This window comes from Syngnathus typhle, linkage group LG2 (assembly GCF_033458585.1).
Source record: "Syngnathus typhle isolate RoL2023-S1 ecotype Sweden linkage group LG2, RoL_Styp_1.0, whole genome shotgun sequence".
Taxonomy (NCBI): Eukaryota; Metazoa; Chordata; class Actinopteri; order Syngnathiformes; family Syngnathidae; genus Syngnathus; species Syngnathus typhle.
In genome coordinates, this window is record NC_083739.1 from 3,736,954 (window position 1) to 3,753,015 (window position 16,062).

The 16,062-nt window shown below is 47.5% G+C and overlaps 3 protein-coding genes across 9 annotated transcripts; 2 read left to right on the forward strand and 1 right to left on the reverse strand.

Annotated features, from left to right (window-relative positions):
* Positions 1-1,078: 1,078 nt before the first annotated feature.
* nfe2 (nuclear factor, erythroid 2) lies at positions 1,079-6,210 on the forward strand. Of its 6 annotated transcripts, XM_061264964.1 has the most exons (5): positions 1,079-2,335; positions 3,084-3,157; positions 3,247-3,325; positions 3,402-3,539; positions 3,669-6,210. In XM_061264964.1, the coding sequence occupies exons 3-5, from the start codon at positions 3,278-3,280 to the stop codon at positions 4,809-4,811; spliced, it is 1,329 nt and encodes a 442-aa protein (XP_061120948.1). In that variant the 5' UTR covers positions 1,079-2,335; positions 3,084-3,157; positions 3,247-3,277; the 3' UTR covers positions 4,812-6,210. The 6 variants fall into 6 exon arrangements, with proteins under 6 accessions (XP_061120948.1, XP_061120933.1, XP_061120940.1 ...); XM_061264949.1 differs by having other exon boundaries at positions 1,080-2,335; positions 3,084-3,325; XM_061264956.1 differs by lacking the exon at positions 3,084-3,157 and having other exon boundaries at positions 1,080-2,335; positions 3,178-3,325.
* LOC133143177 (heterogeneous nuclear ribonucleoprotein A1-like) lies at positions 4,972-8,502 on the reverse strand. 2 transcript variants are annotated; one of them, XR_009710372.1, is made up of 12 exons: positions 8,345-8,502; positions 7,767-7,883; positions 7,546-7,692; positions 7,262-7,472; positions 7,089-7,181; positions 6,945-7,019; positions 6,836-6,883; positions 6,652-6,774; positions 6,455-6,574; positions 6,319-6,384; positions 5,215-5,279; positions 4,972-5,067 (listed from the first exon to the last, which is right to left on the reverse strand). XR_009710372.1 is itself a non-coding variant. In XM_061264971.1 (11 exons), the coding sequence occupies exons 1-10, from the start codon at positions 8,354-8,356 to the stop codon at positions 6,332-6,334; spliced, it is 999 nt and encodes a 332-aa protein (XP_061120955.1). In that variant the 5' UTR covers positions 8,357-8,502; the 3' UTR covers positions 5,810-6,149; positions 6,319-6,331. The 2 variants fall into 2 exon arrangements, 1 of the variants encoding a protein (XP_061120955.1); XM_061264971.1 differs by lacking the exons at positions 4,972-5,067; positions 5,215-5,279 and adding an exon at positions 5,810-6,149.
* Positions 8,503-8,923: 421 nt separating this feature from the next.
* cbx5 (chromobox homolog 5 (HP1 alpha homolog, Drosophila)) lies at positions 8,924-11,849 on the forward strand. The gene is made up of 5 exons (XM_061264981.1): positions 8,924-9,148; positions 9,642-9,826; positions 10,148-10,376; positions 10,502-10,602; positions 11,062-11,849. The coding sequence occupies exons 2-5, from the start codon at positions 9,696-9,698 to the stop codon at positions 11,201-11,203; spliced, it is 603 nt and encodes a 200-aa protein (XP_061120965.1). The 5' UTR covers positions 8,924-9,148; positions 9,642-9,695; the 3' UTR covers positions 11,204-11,849.
* The last annotated feature ends 4,213 nt before the right edge of the window (positions 11,850-16,062 follow it).

Here is a 16,062-nt window from a genome sequence, read left to right on the forward strand (position 1 = left end):
AGCCGGGGACATTTTTTGCGTGGAAAGTTTTCATGTGGTCTGCTTGTACTCATCTTTTTTTTCTTTTTTTCCCCCCAATACCCTCCTACATTCAACCAACTCCAATTATCCTACCTCCCACTTCTGGGAAGCATTGGGAAAAGCAGCCCAATGGGGTTTTCCCTCTATCTCAGTCTATAAATGACATCACAATTTGGCCTGACCCTTCGATATTTTCAGCTCAGAGTTTTGAAAAGGAACAAAATAACATAGCTGTACGTGGCGGTGAAAGCAACGGTATTGTGTTGTTGTCGAGAACACATAACTATTTGAATTGAAAGCGACGTTGCGGGTAACCGTGCTCGTTGGCAATGTTTGTCTAGTCAAAGCCCGGTTTTCAAATTTAGCTTTCCGCATTAAAATTTGATGTTGCGCCTGAATGGTGTAAGGATGCTGTTTCGATCAAAATACGCATGTGGAAATACAACGAGCATGTCAGTGCCGTCCGCAAAATCATCAAACGGGAAAAGCTGACACGATGTCATTTCTCACAAATTGAAAAAAAATCATCTTGACCATGAGTATGTGTGATTTTTAAACGAGTGACGCGGTATAGTGTTTATTCGAGATTGCTTGTTTCGGAAGACGAACAAAGTTTGCCTCGTTCTGGTCGTCGTCCGCCAGCAGAACCACAACAGTTTAGGAGTTGCCTTCCTTCCGCTCAAGCGGTCCTTTTATCAGCATTGAGCAGAAGTTCCGCTTCCCCTGCCTTCCATCTTCAAGCGAGGAGCGTGCAGTGCACTTGCCGGCCCACCTGTCTTCCACCACCGACGCTTCAATTGCAACCTTGGGTGTCTTTTTTCGCAGCCGGTCAAGTCGAGGAGGTCGGCAATCGCATCTCTAACGAGCTTGCCAACAATAAGTCTTTTGAAATCCAAGGGAATTAAACAAATTCAATTATTTTCCTGACTGAACTGATCGGAGAAGGCGTTGCAGACCGATCGATACCAAGGTCTCGAGGATCTTTACGTGGGGCCGTGTCACCAAAGCCACTTTGCAAAATTTCCCCAAAGATAGATAAGATGGGGGGGGGGGGCAAGTGATGCAATCGGAAGGTTTTCGCCAAACATTATCTTGATGGAAACACATTGAAATGAATGGCGGCTAAACGGTAACATTCGGCCAACCGTGTTTTGACGCTTCCTCATTTTCTGCCACTGGACTCGCGATGTGTGAAAACCACGTGTGATAGTTATTCTCAGAAATAAAACAGATCAAGATTTCTTTCAAGGTAAGCCCACTAAGTTCCTCTTTTGTTTTTCTCTTTCTCTTTCTCTTACACGAAATGTCTAGGTGACTTATTTCCAATCAACCACCAGACCAGCATTTGAAAGGAAAAGAAAAAAAGCTGCCGGGAAAACTTCATGGAGGCAAACAAATAAACGGGACGGGAGGAGCGTGGGCGTCTACTGCGTCCAGATGCCAAAGGCGCCGGCCACTGCTGCGGTGGCGCTAATAACACGCTTGCGGTCTCGCAGCTTGAGTCAGGGGCGAGCTGCGAGCGCGGGCCGGGCCTCGCCGGGAAGGCCTTGCCGGAAGCGCTCGGGAAATCCCTGGCTGGCTTGATTCCGGGAAGACGTTCACCTTTTCCCGCAATTGCACACAAGCCGGATTCTTTATGTTATTCTCAAAGTGTGATGTCATTTACTAAAAAGCGGAAGCATCTGTCAACAAAATGGTTGACATTGAGCCATCATCCATCACTACTTTTGAAGCAGCGGGTTCTATCCACGCTCGGAGCGGTTCTCTCAAGTCGTTTCTTTTTTGCCGAATGATGCGAACGGCATTCTCTCCCTCTCTTCCTTCCTTCCCCTCGCTCTCCCTGGACGCCAGGTCGAGGAACAATGCGTTCTTTCTTACCTGTACATTCCATTTGTAGGTCTCAATCCCACCCCTGCCCTGCCCAGCCCAAAGAAGTCTTCTTCTGACTCCAGGTGTTCCCTCGTCATACCTTTTGCTTCAGGAGAATTTTGAAGGACACAGCTTGGCTTGTTTTTTTTTTTTGTCTTCTGTGGCGCACGCATATTTTGGCAGGCATGGTCCATGGCGGCAGCTTGTGGCTTTGTGGTTTGTCATGTGGGCAAAGGGGAAATTTGGAGGTTGGGGTGTAAGCGTGCTATTAAGAAGCACTTTAGAGGAACGTCGCCTTTGAGCCATCCCATTTTTGCTGCTGTGTGTCGCTGAGCGCATGCAGACACACACACACCCACAGTGCGCCTGGAGGAGCCCGGACGATTTTTGTTCTCCAGGGCAGGATGATGCCCATCAGCTGACCCACGTACGCAATGTTGCTCAGGTATGTCGCTTCCCTCTCGTCGTTTTTTGATTCAACAAACTAAATGTGGCTTGATGGGGGATGATGAGTGAGACTTTTTACATCATCATATCATGTTTAAATTTATTGATGGATGTTTTAGGTGCATCATTGCCATGATGCTGAAGTTTTTTTTTTTTTTTTTGGGACAGTATTTCAACATACAAGTATTTCAACATTGTAGCGACCTTGAGTGCCTTGAAAGGCGCCTTATAAATAAAATGTATTATTATTTTATTATTATAACTTGCAGGCGCTTTCAGGAAACTATTTTGCAATGTGCCTTATCTCCTAACAGGCCATTGCGTCTCTTAAAAACATTTTTGCTCAATATTTTATCCACCGGTTACAATTCTACAAAGCTTTCCCAATTTCATAATGTCAAGCTAAAACATCAACAAACTGTGTGTGATGTGATAGCAATCGTAATTAAGAATGACAACGGCTCAATTCAAATCTAATATTAGCAATTGAGCAAGTCGTTTCGACGCAGCCCTTGGTTGCTCGTCCATTTTGAAACCTTTGGACGAAGCGACAGTGTTTGCAAAAGAAGCGTGCCGACCGACATTTAGCATCGGTGGTTACGAGACTGTTCCGAAAAACGTTTACAGTCTTCCAGCAGACCTCGGCCGCTGTCGCCGAATATGCTGTTTCCCTACAGATTGTCTTATCACTGGTTGGCACAGCTGATGGGCGGAGTCAACTGTTTGGGAACGTTCATGTGTTCCAGAAAGCCTTCACAGAAATTAAACTGCTAGAAATGACCTCAAGGAGGAGAAAGAAGCGGACAAGACACGCTGACATGTGCGCATGTGTCTTTTTAGCATATCTCTGTCCTGATAGTAAAGACTTGGTGATAATTGGAGACGTAATGATAAGTGAATCCTTACAAGGTTGAACTTCTGCAACAAGAGCGTGGCCTAAATGTGTTCAACAGCAAACTACGTGCCCCCGCCAAGGAGGTCCTGCGAGGTAGGGCTTGTCAAAGACTTTGGATTTACAGTTTTCCCTCGCGTCGACACTTAAATATCCTTTGCTCTCTTTCAAGATACTGACCTTCCCTTCGAGCAGAGCGTGCGGCGGAGCGCCTGCTCATTTCCTCGGCGGTAGAGCTCATGGAGCGCAACATTCGCCGACAGACATGGACGCCGCCTGGCAGGAGTTGATGGCCATAACAGAGTTGCAGGTGACCGCATTTGCATAGGCCCTTTTTTTTTTTCCCAAAGTTTTTAGTACATGCGTCAGACTGCAAAATAAAAAGTGGCCACCAGACCGTCGTTCGTACTCCCGGCCTGACTGCTTGTTGTTGTTGCAGGGCTTGGAGACATCTGCCGACAGCTCCTACCAAACGAGCCAGTACCAAAGTATCGAGCCAGCGCCTCCGATGGGCGCATACGGGCCCGCTCCCCGCCATTCCGCCGCGTTTGAGGTGGGCCCGGCCGACGGAGGTTACTCCGAAGGTCACCGCGCAGAGCAACTCTATGAGCACTCGGGACCGCAACTTGATCAGACGATGGCTCTCGCGGGACAGATGAGCTCAGCGGAAGCCGGTCGAGATGACAGAAGGCCCAACGGCGGTGTGCCCCGTCGCGCCATGTGGACAACACGCGGCCATGGTTCGTTTGCTCATTCGGCCGATGATTTGGAGTCAGACTCTGGACTCTCGCTGGGCTCCAGCCCACCTTTGGCCTCACCGGAAACTTCCGCCGCTGGTTTAATGGCGGCCTACAGGGGTTTGGACATGTCCGTCGCATGTGACGGGGAAACGGGCGGCGGAAGAACACTCAACTACCAGACAGATTACCAGAATCGTTTTGACGCATACCCGGGTGCGCAAGAATCTTATTTCGCATCCCAACCGCATTTAAGCCATTCGCAGTTCAACATGGCGAATCCCGAGCCAGCCAAAAATTTGACCTTGGGTGACCTTTACTGCCCCGAGTCAGCCAGCAGAGGGAGCTGGCAACACGCCGTGCATTCAAAAGCTCAAGGAGCCGTCCAGACAGCAGCCAGCAAGGATGAGAGGCGGGCGGCGGCATTGAAGATCCCCTTCCCGTTGGAGAGGATCGTCAACCTGCCAGTGGATGACTTCAACGAGTTGCTGACGCAGCACACCCTGAACGACGCCCAACTGGCGCTGATCAAGGACATTAGGCGCAGGGGCAAGAACAAAGTGGCAGCTCAAAACTGTCGCAAGCGCAAACTGGACAGTATCATTCATCTGGAAAGAGAGCTGGCTCAGCTGGAGGCTCACAGAGACAGCCTGGTGCAGCAGAGGTTGGAATTCCAGCGCAGCTTGACATACATCAAGCGTCACCTCGGCCAACTCTACACCGAGGTGTTTTCTCAGCTGACGGATGAAAGCGGACGACCGTATTCCGTCGACGAGTACTGCTTGCAACAGATGGCGGACGGAGAAACCTATCTGGTGCCTCACACGACGTCGGGCGAGAAATAGCCCGATTCAAAAGGAAATGAGCGTTCGGGTCGGGTAGACACCCGTAGGCAAAAGAACGTTCGTGTCGGGGCGACGCTCGTGAGGAAAAGTGCGTTCATGTCGGGGCGCCGTCGGGTGTTTTGTTGTGTATTCCGTGTTCCACAAGTTAAAACACCACCTCTTTAAGAAAATAAAATTTATTTTTAAAAAACATGAAACATTGGTCTCTCCAGATGAATACAAAAATAAATATAATCTGCGGTCGTTCTCCAGAATCCTGCAAGAGAAACACAGAGCATGAAGTTCTGCTTGTTCAAGAATCCACTCCATCAGACGAGGTCCAGGTTCACGACAATTGGTGTCATTTCTTGAATTCAACGTGCAATTTCAATCCAAATAAAAGGCGGAGCATCGCCGGTTGTACCTGATGTAGCCATTTGCCGGGGATACGTACGAGGTCGTTCCGCCGTGGCCGAACTTGCATGTCGCCTGAAATTAGAAGCACAAAGTCAATGGAATCCAGCGGCCGCTGAAACGGATTGGCGGCATGCAAATATTATGTCTCATTGGGATGGGCAATTTCATGAAAAGACTTTAAGCATTACTGTGCCACACATCTGACTACCACATGGACATGATCAAGCAAGGTGTACGTTGAGAAGTCTTGTCTTACCTACACAGGTAGCATTTAAGCCTTTGGAAGCTGCTGCCTTGCTAGCCTCAGGCTTCTGTCCTCACCCTCCCCTGCTTCAACGCTCCTGGCGACGATTGCTACTTCTCTCCCTCAGCTGGCTTCCACGGCTAGCCTCACAGAGCGCATGTAAGCTAGCGTCCCTCGGATGACCTGCGTAGCAAGCGCGAGCGAGCCTTTTCGAACCCCTGTCAGCCCTCAACCGGTCGAGGCCTACCGCGTGGATGCTCTGTCATTGGGCTCTGCTCGTGGTGCTCCCCAGCTGTATGCAAAAGTCAGCCGGCCGGCCGGCCCTCTTCCCAAAACCACTAAAGGAGGCTAACAAGAGTTTGTAAAAAGACTGAAAGGTTGTTTATTTCAGCTCAACTTGGATGCAGTTACAAATAAAACCAGAGATTAAGGACAACATATCTACATAAAAACCCTCATTGGAATGCTTGCTTTCCAGAAACAAAATTTGATAAAACAAAATCAAAACACAAAAACGCTTAATGGAACACCACCCTCCATTTTTTTTTTTTTTGTTTAACCTAGTATACATCTGTCGCAGCGGAAGTAACCTGCCACGTGTTTGGCTGAGCAGATTTAGGAGGTACACCTGCAGCTGCCCTGTCACTTCCTCTCCTTGCTCTTCTCTTGCTGTCACTTCCTCTCCTAAGTACTCAGCCCTGTTGAACAATACGGAACAACATTGTTAACTGCGCGCTGACTTCATAGGACCTGAGATCCTGAGTTTTTAAAAAAAAAAAAAAATTCTTTAAAGGTTATGAGCACCGAACAACGGCTCCCTGTTACTATAAAGACTGGAAAGCCGGTGGCCACGGCATCAATACTCACCCCTTCAGTCACTTCAAAATCGCCCTTGACGTCCATAGCCACTGTTTGAGTTTCCCCCATAGCCACCTTCAACACAATCAATAAGCACTCAGTCTACATACAATAACGCCACGATGGTATTGAAACATCCACTCACCATAGCTCCTGCTGCCGCCTCCACCGCCGCCGCCGCCGCCAAAGTTGTTCTTCATGGGGCCAAAGTTGGAGGACTGAGAATCATAGTGACCCATGTTGTAGCTGCCGCCCCCTCCGCAGCCTGCAGGATATGGCGGCACGGGATCATTTTGCAGGCCAAATGTCACACTCTTCCGCCGCCAAAGAAAACTCATTTACCGTAACCGTTGCTGTCGTAGTTATTTCCGCCGTAGCCTCCACCGCCGCCTCCTCCTCCTCCTCCCTGGTTGTATCCTTGGCTATAGCTGCGGTTCCCTCCATTGTTATATCCACCTCCGTAGCCTAAAAACAAAATGTCTTTTCAGTACGGCAGTTGGTCTCAACCCAAAACCTGCACTCTTACCTCCATCATTGCCGTTGTAGTGGTTGTCACTATATCTACCCCTGCTTCCTGGAAGGAGACAGACAGGTTAGCGACAAACAACACTCGCAGCGGCGTACCCTGCACTCACCCTGGTTGTAACCTCGGTCGTAGTCATAGGGCCGCCCGCCACCGCCTCCACCGCCGCTGCGTCCGCCTGAAAATCCTGTTTGACATTTTGAAAATGATTAACAAGACGAATATTGTGCAGATGATGCATGCAAGCGGCGAGTACCTCCTCCTCTCATTCCCGAGGACTGCATATCCTGCCGCGGGAGGGCCTTTCTCACTTCGCAGTTGTGGGAGTTAATGGTGTGATATTTCTGAACTGCAGGCACAGGAACGTGTCGTCTACAAACATGTCGCATACGGCCGTTCATTCCGAGTCACGGTCAAAAGTGCACTTACTGACGATCCTGTCCACTGCGTCGTGGTCATCAAAAGTCACAAAACCAAAGCCCCTCTTCCTTCCGGTATTCCGATCGTTCATAATCTCAACCACCTCGATCTTGCCAAATTGCTCGAAATAGTCACGCAAGTGTTGTTCCTCAGTGTCTTCCTTAATACCTCCAACAAATATTTTCTTGACTGTGACATGAGCGCCCGGTCGGTTGGAGTCCTGCAACAGAAGAAAATCAATCAACACGTCTATCTATCCACCAGCCCGAAAACAATCGACATTGTTGGACTACCTCTCTGGAGACGGCACGCTTAGGTTCAACCACTCTTCCGTCCACCTTATGGGGACGAGCTGACATAGCAGCATCCACCTCCTGTACTGATGAGTAGGTGACAAAGCCAAACCCCCTGGATCTCCTGTTGTTGGAATCCCTCATGACCTAAACGGCCGACACAAGTGATCATTTAAGTACGCTCCTGAAATTGTTTTTTGAATTCAAACTAATTCACTTACCACACAATCGGTAAGACTACCCCATTGTTCGAAATGGGCCCGCAAACTTTCGTCTGTGGTTTCGAAGCTCAATCCTCCGATAAACAGCTTGCGAAGCTGCTCTGGCTCACGTGGGATCTAAACATTAAGAGAATGCATGACCGCGGCGTTCTCCGAAATGCATCCCGAGTAACACGGGGCGTCTGCGGAGTTTCATTTGAGCATGTCTGAAGAGACGGCCAAGGTTCCGCGTTGCAGTCAAGCACTGGGTGGGGGGAGGGCGAAAACGCCGCCATTACGCCACGATATGGTGGCGGTAGGCTCATGTATTGCTGACTTACAATTACTTCCGAAAGATCACCCGATGTTGCAACGGTGTAATCATTTTGTTGCGACTAACTATAAACAATTTAAAAAAGCAGCGGATTTCGACGATGGGAAATCCTGAGAACAATAGAGCACGAGGCCCGGGCTCCTATAAAATGGCGGCATTGCAGTTCGTGTCGCGCATTCAAATTTAGGTAACGCGCACAAAATGCGGATTGCCAACTGGTGCACTTTCTCTTTCTGTCCTTATTTAATAACGACGAGGTACTCACATCTTTAGACATTTTGCACGCAGAGTAACTTCAGCCGACGCGCTTCAATTTCACTGAAAAAGGTGAACCGCGTCAGGCAGGCACGCCAAGACTGCCTCTCAACAGTAGACTAAATAGTTACAGATCCACCTCTTTGACTCAGCGATTGGTCAGGGGTTCCCGCTGAGGTGTGGCGTCACTCAAACAAGAGTATTTATTGGACACAATCCTGTCAATCACCCATGAGGTCCAATCGCTATCGAGGTGGGCGTGACCGCATTTTCCGTGCGACCCAAATACTCGATTTTCTGCATTAACGATCGCATTTGCAATACATATTTTAATCACAAACTAGTAGCCGATCTATACAAGTTTTAAATGTCGGTCATTTGCGATTGTCATTCATAACGACATTTTTTGGGGTGGGGACATGCGCATCGCTGTTATTAGAGTTCATAAGCTACCATAATAACTGTAATGTCTTATGTATATGTTCCCTCGTTTTCTCATTCTTTCGTTTTTCTCTCCTAATAATGATGCGTTAAACTTCGACTGATGGTAATAATAAATGGGCTTGCAATAGTTAGGGACGAGGAAAGGATGAGCGGATGACGGGCGGCCAATATAGGTCAGAAACTGGCTGAGGGGCGGAGACATTCGTTCATTGTGAGCTTTAAGGCGCGCTTTTCACGCACCGGGACAAGCAAGCGTACAGTACCTTTATGTGGTCTCGGCTAAATGCTAAGTTAGCCTCAGTCGCCCTTCATAAACAAGCAGCTCCACACCTTGTAATCGGCCAAGACCGATGCTTGTTGCGTGAACAAGGTAAGCAAACGCGTAAGCGTGGTGGCGCGTCGTCCGTTAGCTAAGCGTTCGCAGGCTATCTTCGTTAGCACGGTTGCTTTTGCTCTGTTCATTGATTAGCACGTCAACTAGCTAGCGTTAGCATGGTATCGTTATTTTACGTCTTGGTGACGGAAATGGAGGGCATTAATACTTTTGCTCTAATGTTTTTCTAGCCAATGTTTGGTTTGTAGTAATTCCCGATCAAACAAATACCCGTAAATGTTGTTGTCGCAATGCTAACCCAGAGCAGTTAGCCATTTTTTCCAACTTGGTAGCATCTCTAATGTTTTTGTTCCCTCATCACCTGGTTAATTTTGATCCCACTTGTGTACTGTTCTGACTGTATATTATTATTTGCTGCTATAATCAGTGAATTTCCTCACCGTGTCATTCTTCGTGGTGCCCTGAACAACAAGGAGCCCTTTAATCGTTTGTAAACCACTCGTGTTTTCGATTAAATGTTCATTTTCAGGAAGTGTGCCTTCAAGTGAACGTCATTGAAAGCTCTTCACCAACCAACTTTACAATGGGCAAAAAGTCTCGCGAAGACGACTCCTCTTCGTCGGATGAAGAAGAGTATGTTGTGGAGAAGGTGCTGGACCGGCGGGTGACGAAAGGCAGGGTCGAGTTCTTTCTCAAGTGGAAAGGATATTCAGAGTAAGTTATTTTTTATTTGATTATTATTTCTTGTGTGCGCCCGAAGAGAGAGAGACTGATTTAAAGGGGTGATGTATGAGAAAATATTGTATTTACAGCTACAATTAATAATGATGTCGACCATTGATTAATGTTCTGATTATTTGTTGATGAATAAGCGAGAGAAAAAATCTATCAAAGCCGCTTAAGATATGTCAAATAGGCGGTACAGGAAATCCACAAATGTAAATTCTCCAACTGGTCTGCTCCATAACATGTGAAAAAAATAGAACACGCACGGCAATTGTTCAGTTGGTGTTAGAAGTTGTGATTTGTTCTCAGCAAGCACAACACATGGGAACCAGAGAAGAACCTGGACTGCCCTGAGCTCATTTCCGAGTTTATGAAGACTTACAAAAAAAGTGGGAGCTCCACTCCAAGTAGCGCAGCCAGCAAGCCCGGCACAGCCCCCTCTCCAGGACGCGCCAAAGACTCCGGGAGCTCCAAGAAGAGGAGCTCGGACGACGACGAAGACGACGAGGGTGGAAGCAAACCTAAAAAAAAGAAAGAGGTAATGATGCCAGGATCACTTTGCTGACACTGCCACTGTAGATTGAGCTTTGATGGGCAAATATTAATTCCTATTAAAAAAACAAAAAAAAACATGTTAAGGATTGATGTTGCTTTGTGTTTCAGGATGAAATTCTAGTGGCCCGAGGCTTTGAGAAGGGCCTTGAACCAGAGAAAATCATTGGAGCAACTGACTCGTGTGGTGATTTGATGTTCTTGATGAAATGGTACGCGGTACACTTGCAAGCTCATCTCAGTTCACCTTTTATTAATCCGACTATAACAAGCACTCAAAGTTTCCTTTTGCGTCTGTGCGCAAAGTTGGGAAACTTTGTTGGTGGCCTGTTACTTTAATTATTGTAGCCTTGAACAACTTTGGCTAACAGTCTTTGGGAAAGCTTGCGAGGGGGAGGTGTTAATATTTGAAACAAGGTATCTTTCCCAAGCGCTTTTACAATCTGGACAACCTTTTGTCCAAGTGCCGGTCCTTGTAGAGGAAAAAAAAAAAAACAAGCGTTTCAATTGCGCCCAAAATCATAACACGACAAATTCTCCTTTTGAGCTTGAGCCCGTTTGAGACGACGGGTAAACCCCGGATCGATCGCATGAAGGCCATGCCTCTCAAATGCGCGAGAAGTTGACGGTGACGCTTTTTAACCGGGCTCGACCGTCTTTGCCTCCGACAGGAAAGATTCCGATGAGGCGGACCTTGTGCTCGCGAAAGACGCCAATCTCAAGTGCCCGCAGATCGTCATCTCCTTCTACGAGGAACGCCTCACCTGGCACGAGGACGGCGACAAGAAGGAGAAGGATGCAGTCAGCGTGTGAGTTTGTTCGCCTCCACGGGAAAGGAAAACTTCTCCGCCACACGGACAAGCTCGAGTCAGACATTTTTAACCCCCCCCCCCCCCCCCCCCCACAACTGCATCCCCACACGCTCCCGTCGTGAATGAGAAACTGCTGCATCAGTCACCGGCGGGCGCGTTTGGGCTCGCTGCCACCTTGTGGATGAACGCGGTGACGCTCGCCATTGCCGACAATAAGTCAGTGCTTTTCATTTCCAAATATTAGTCCTGAAATCACATCACTTTTAATGGGTGAATCATGGTTTTGATCATCGTGACTCGAAGCTTTAGAATGTTGCCTGATCAGGCGTATCCTGCCTTCATTTGATTGGCAACTATTCTTCAGTGCTTCCTGTCATTTTGTCTTCACAGATACTTTCCAAGATGGGTGACCTATTTTAAAAAGTGGTTGTCGTGTGTTCCAAATTAGTTTTTAGGGCCAAATATGTTTTTAATGAGCTTTATTTTACTTAGCAACAAAGCCTTCAGTAGTTCTGGCGTGACAGTCTTTTTACACTTTTCTTTTTCTTAAACATTGCAGACTTTTTAAACAAAAACGTGAGTTGTTCCTTTTTGTGATGTTAAACAGAGTATGGCAACATACTTCAATAAATTGTTTCGATGTTGAATTTGCTGATGGTTTGGTTTATTTTTTTCTAATCGCAAACATTCCCGAGATGGACACCCTTACAACTGCTGGGTTAAAAATTGAATTGGGTCATTTTGACACAATTTTGGGTTGTTTTTTTTTTTTGCAAAAAAAAGCAACCAAGGAGTCTTGTGTGGGTTCCATTTTTAATCGCAAATGGGTTTTGTTTTTTTGACCCAGCAATTTATGTATTCAGCTGGTGGGCTTGTGCACTGTTAGAGGGGAGGAAACCAAAAACAATAACACATTAATTCGATGCAACAGTCAAAGGCAAAAAAAAGTACACTTTTTTTTTTTACGGAGGAAATGTCTTGTACCAGCCTATATCACCAGCAGGTGTCACTGTTGGACAAAAAGCATTCTTTTTTTTTTTTTACCTGCATTGCTTTCCGGCCTAATTTAAGGTGGGTGGGTTTGCAAGTCAGCAACGGCGTTCATCTGATCCGGTAACTAGCTCAGGATCTAAACACCTTCTGTTTTCAGTTTAACTCATTTGAACCAATCAACATTTCACCAATTACAACCCTAGCTCGCTCAAAGTAAAGTCGGGGTTGTGTATTAGAATATTTATATCCCGTTAGGCTTATTTTTCCTTTGTGGATCCAAAAGTAAATGGCAACAATCGATGACCCACGAGTCCCTCAACAGTCTCAGCCCCTCCCCTTTCTTTTAGTGCCCTTTTACAGTGTGCACGCAGGCATGCATACAGAGAGCTGCTCAGTTACACCTAAAGTGATGGAATTTCCCGAGCAAAAAGCCTGTTCTGCTGTAACGACGATGCAAAGGTCACTAGTAAATTTGCAGCCCTAGGGACCGTTAAGCTGGGCAAAGGGATGAAACAGCAGGCTGTTTTATGGAGCTTGGAACGGCGCTGACCATGAACTGGTAGATTTGGTTGGGGGTCGGGGGGGGGGGGGAGGTCTGCTGCTCATGCGCGGCAACAACACATGTAGCGGCACAGAGCACAACCGACCATTGCTTTACAGCTAAAAATGTCATGTGTGCCAGAGACATGCTCCATTTAGCATTACAAGACCCATTTATGCTCAACTTTTTCAACACATCACGTGAGAATAGTCGTTGGGAGAGCTCATCCAAAGAACCTGTGTTGGATAAATTCAGCTGATCCATAGCCATCATGCTAAAACAACAAAAGCTAATGACATTCAGTTTATGAATGTCTGCTTCAAGGTCAAAATAAATTCCATCTGTTCGATTTTCAGAATGTGGCCAGAGTGTAAATATGACCATTGATAGGCGTACGTGGATCTGTTGGATTTCATGTCAGCCCTCGAACTTCCAATAAACTGCCGCGCAAATGAGTTCCTCAGGGCATGATTGGCCGCAGTGGCAGAAGAAGACGGCCAGCAACCCCAGCGGCGCATCACACCAGATGAGTGTTTAGAAAGGAGGGGTGACTGTGGCAGGCACTGCCACACACCGTGTCGTTTTGTATTTCAAACGATGCTCCTCAATGGAGGAGCTGGCTTGCGTGTGACTGTTGGCGAGCTCATTGCTTGCTGATATAAAGCGTGGTGGCGATGACTGGTGCACTGAGGTGTGGCAAGGCCATTGCCATGTGATGCTCTAATTTGGGGAGCCATCACACTTGATGTGCATGCTCCTGGGACCGGAAAGCCAGTTGGTTCCAAATGCTCCTCCTCCTCCACCCCTCTGCTGGCTCAGTTCCCCCATTCAGCAACCCCCACCCACTGCGGCACCACCCCCACTCCCTCATCTCGCCTCTCCACCAGGGAAGAAGAGTTATGGCTGCCATAAAAGGCAGGTAATGCATTGTTAACTAATTCTGCCTGCTCAGAGCTGATATATCCTCCGCTCTAAATCTCAGCGCTTCCAATAAAATGCAAATGCTAATGCTTGCCCTCTATGAGCTGATATCATTTTTAACAGGCCAGAGGTAAACGCACGAGACAGCCAGGCACGCGGGACCGGGCCTGGCTGACGAGGTTTTTGGGAATCTGGCCTTTCGGGAGACCACCAGACCTGCCTGTCCACGTGTGCAGAGGCGGTCCAGGCTGCCCATGTGAGACTGAAACGGTACATATTTTACAAGCTAGCTAGCCGTGTGCAAGCGCCATGTGTTGGAAACGTGTCTTTCAACAGCTCCGTGCTTTTTTTTTTTTTTTTTTTGTGAGCGCAAAGGCATTTTCAGCTACCGCGGATCATGCAATGCATCATATCTCCCTTTTAATTGTAACGTCGCACTTCATGTAACCTTGGGCTTCTAACTATTGATCCCCTTCTACATTTTCAATTATCCTCTGCCTTTTTTCTGCCAACCGCTAAGGGATAGTGATTTGTGTTCCTTCATATCTGGAGGCTTGTCCAGTAATTAGACCATAAATTAATTTGCAGAAAGAGAGACAGGGTAGGAGGGGGGCGGGGGTTGAGAGTATTAAGTAAGTCCACTCCGGCCGTCGCACAGTCCCAGCGAATCGCAATAGTGTTTTATTCATTAGGAGATAATTGGATTACAAATTGGAGCGCCATAACTTTTGTGTGCCTGCCTGTTTTTCTTTCAGTGAAAGGCCCGCTGTTGCTGCTAATGATGGTTGCTAAATCTACTCGAGACTTCATGTCGAGAAATCATCCGCTGGCATAATTGTACCCAATTACTGGCAAGACAGCAGCAGCAAAAGGATCAGGAAAAAATTGGCGCAATTAACATCCGAATGTGTGAACTCGGCAGCCAAATGCGCTGCGAATCCGACCTCGAAAGACACACAGAGCAGTGGCATGTAGCAAACGCAACTCTTATTTACCGCACAGGCAGCTCTATAAAAGGCGGAGGCATCTCGATGGCTTTTAAATTGCCGCCACGACGCGAGATGAGCTCATTGTTCCCCGCTGGCAAATGACACCATGCGATTCGGGCTGTTGCCGCAGCGTGTCTGACGACTGCCAGTGCCCATTAGAGAAGCTCAACATCCTCACTCTTTGTAATTAGGAGTCAAAATGACGCCGAGCGAACTGGGAGCGCGCACTGTAAAGCCTCGTTGATGCCAGATTGAAAGCAGTCGTTTGGATTTCTAAAAACGACTTCCGCCGTCACACCGCCGTCTGGTCAGAGCTCGATAGAGAGCAGGTCAAATGTGCCAGGTCGGCCCGTAGGAATCAAACAAATGGTGGAACTTGACAAGTGTGCTGTTTTTGTTGTTTATGAGCTAACTTGCTGGGTGGCTCCAATTTTTAGGGTGTAGTGAAGCGACCAATTTGTTGTCAGACTACAAGCACTACTTTTTTTTTTGAGGTTGGCTGGTCCTGCAATTTCTACTGAACGACTTGGGTATGGCCAAAAGGTGGTGATAATGTGCCAAACCTATTTCTCTAAGCACCAAAAGAAAGCAGAAGAAATGGAAGCAAAATGGTGTCAATGAATATGTGGTGGATTAAAAAAAAATCATGTTGATGTGCGTTTGCCTTAGGCCTCCAATTGAGATTGAAGGTCAAGAAATTGAAGGTCAACATTGTGGCCCTTGCAACCTTTGATTTTTTTTTTTTTCGAGCCGACCTGCTTTGGATAACGCTGTGAGTGAGCGCACGAGCTGCCTTCCCTCATACCTTGCAGGTCTTGACAAACAAGGTCGGCCAACGCCGAGCCCACCTGCTTTTTTTTTTCTCCGCGCCGCCGCCCCTCCCCGCAGCCAAGCGAGTTTACGGGCCTCAGACATCACGTGTCGCCCATTTTATGACAGCGACTTCTCGGCGGGCTTTGCCGTTAAAAGTCGTCTTGAGTTACCCCGCGTGGCCGTATGCGCGGCCGGCGCTAATCCGTTAGCATTCGGAACAGACACGTTCGGACTCCGGCTTTGAGCCCTGACAATATTTGACCCGCAGCTGACCGCCGCATTATCCCTCCCTCTCGCCTCAACAATGCCGTAAACTCTAGTGTTAGGTCGCATACGGATTATGTGGTCCAAAATGCCCGCCAAACCGCGTGAAAAAAGTCCAGCTGCTTCAAAGAAATCGGGGGGAGGGCATCCATTTACAGTAAAACATGTCATATTTGAAATTTGACGATTTCTTGAGCCCTTTCCAGCCAGTATCGAATTGAAACCTGCCGTGCTCTGATATTCGATACGAATAAACTGGAGGCCCCACAAAAGACGTGTTATCATTTGGAACGGCTCGCTAAATACTTTATAAAGCCGCGTCGCATAGCAAATCATCCA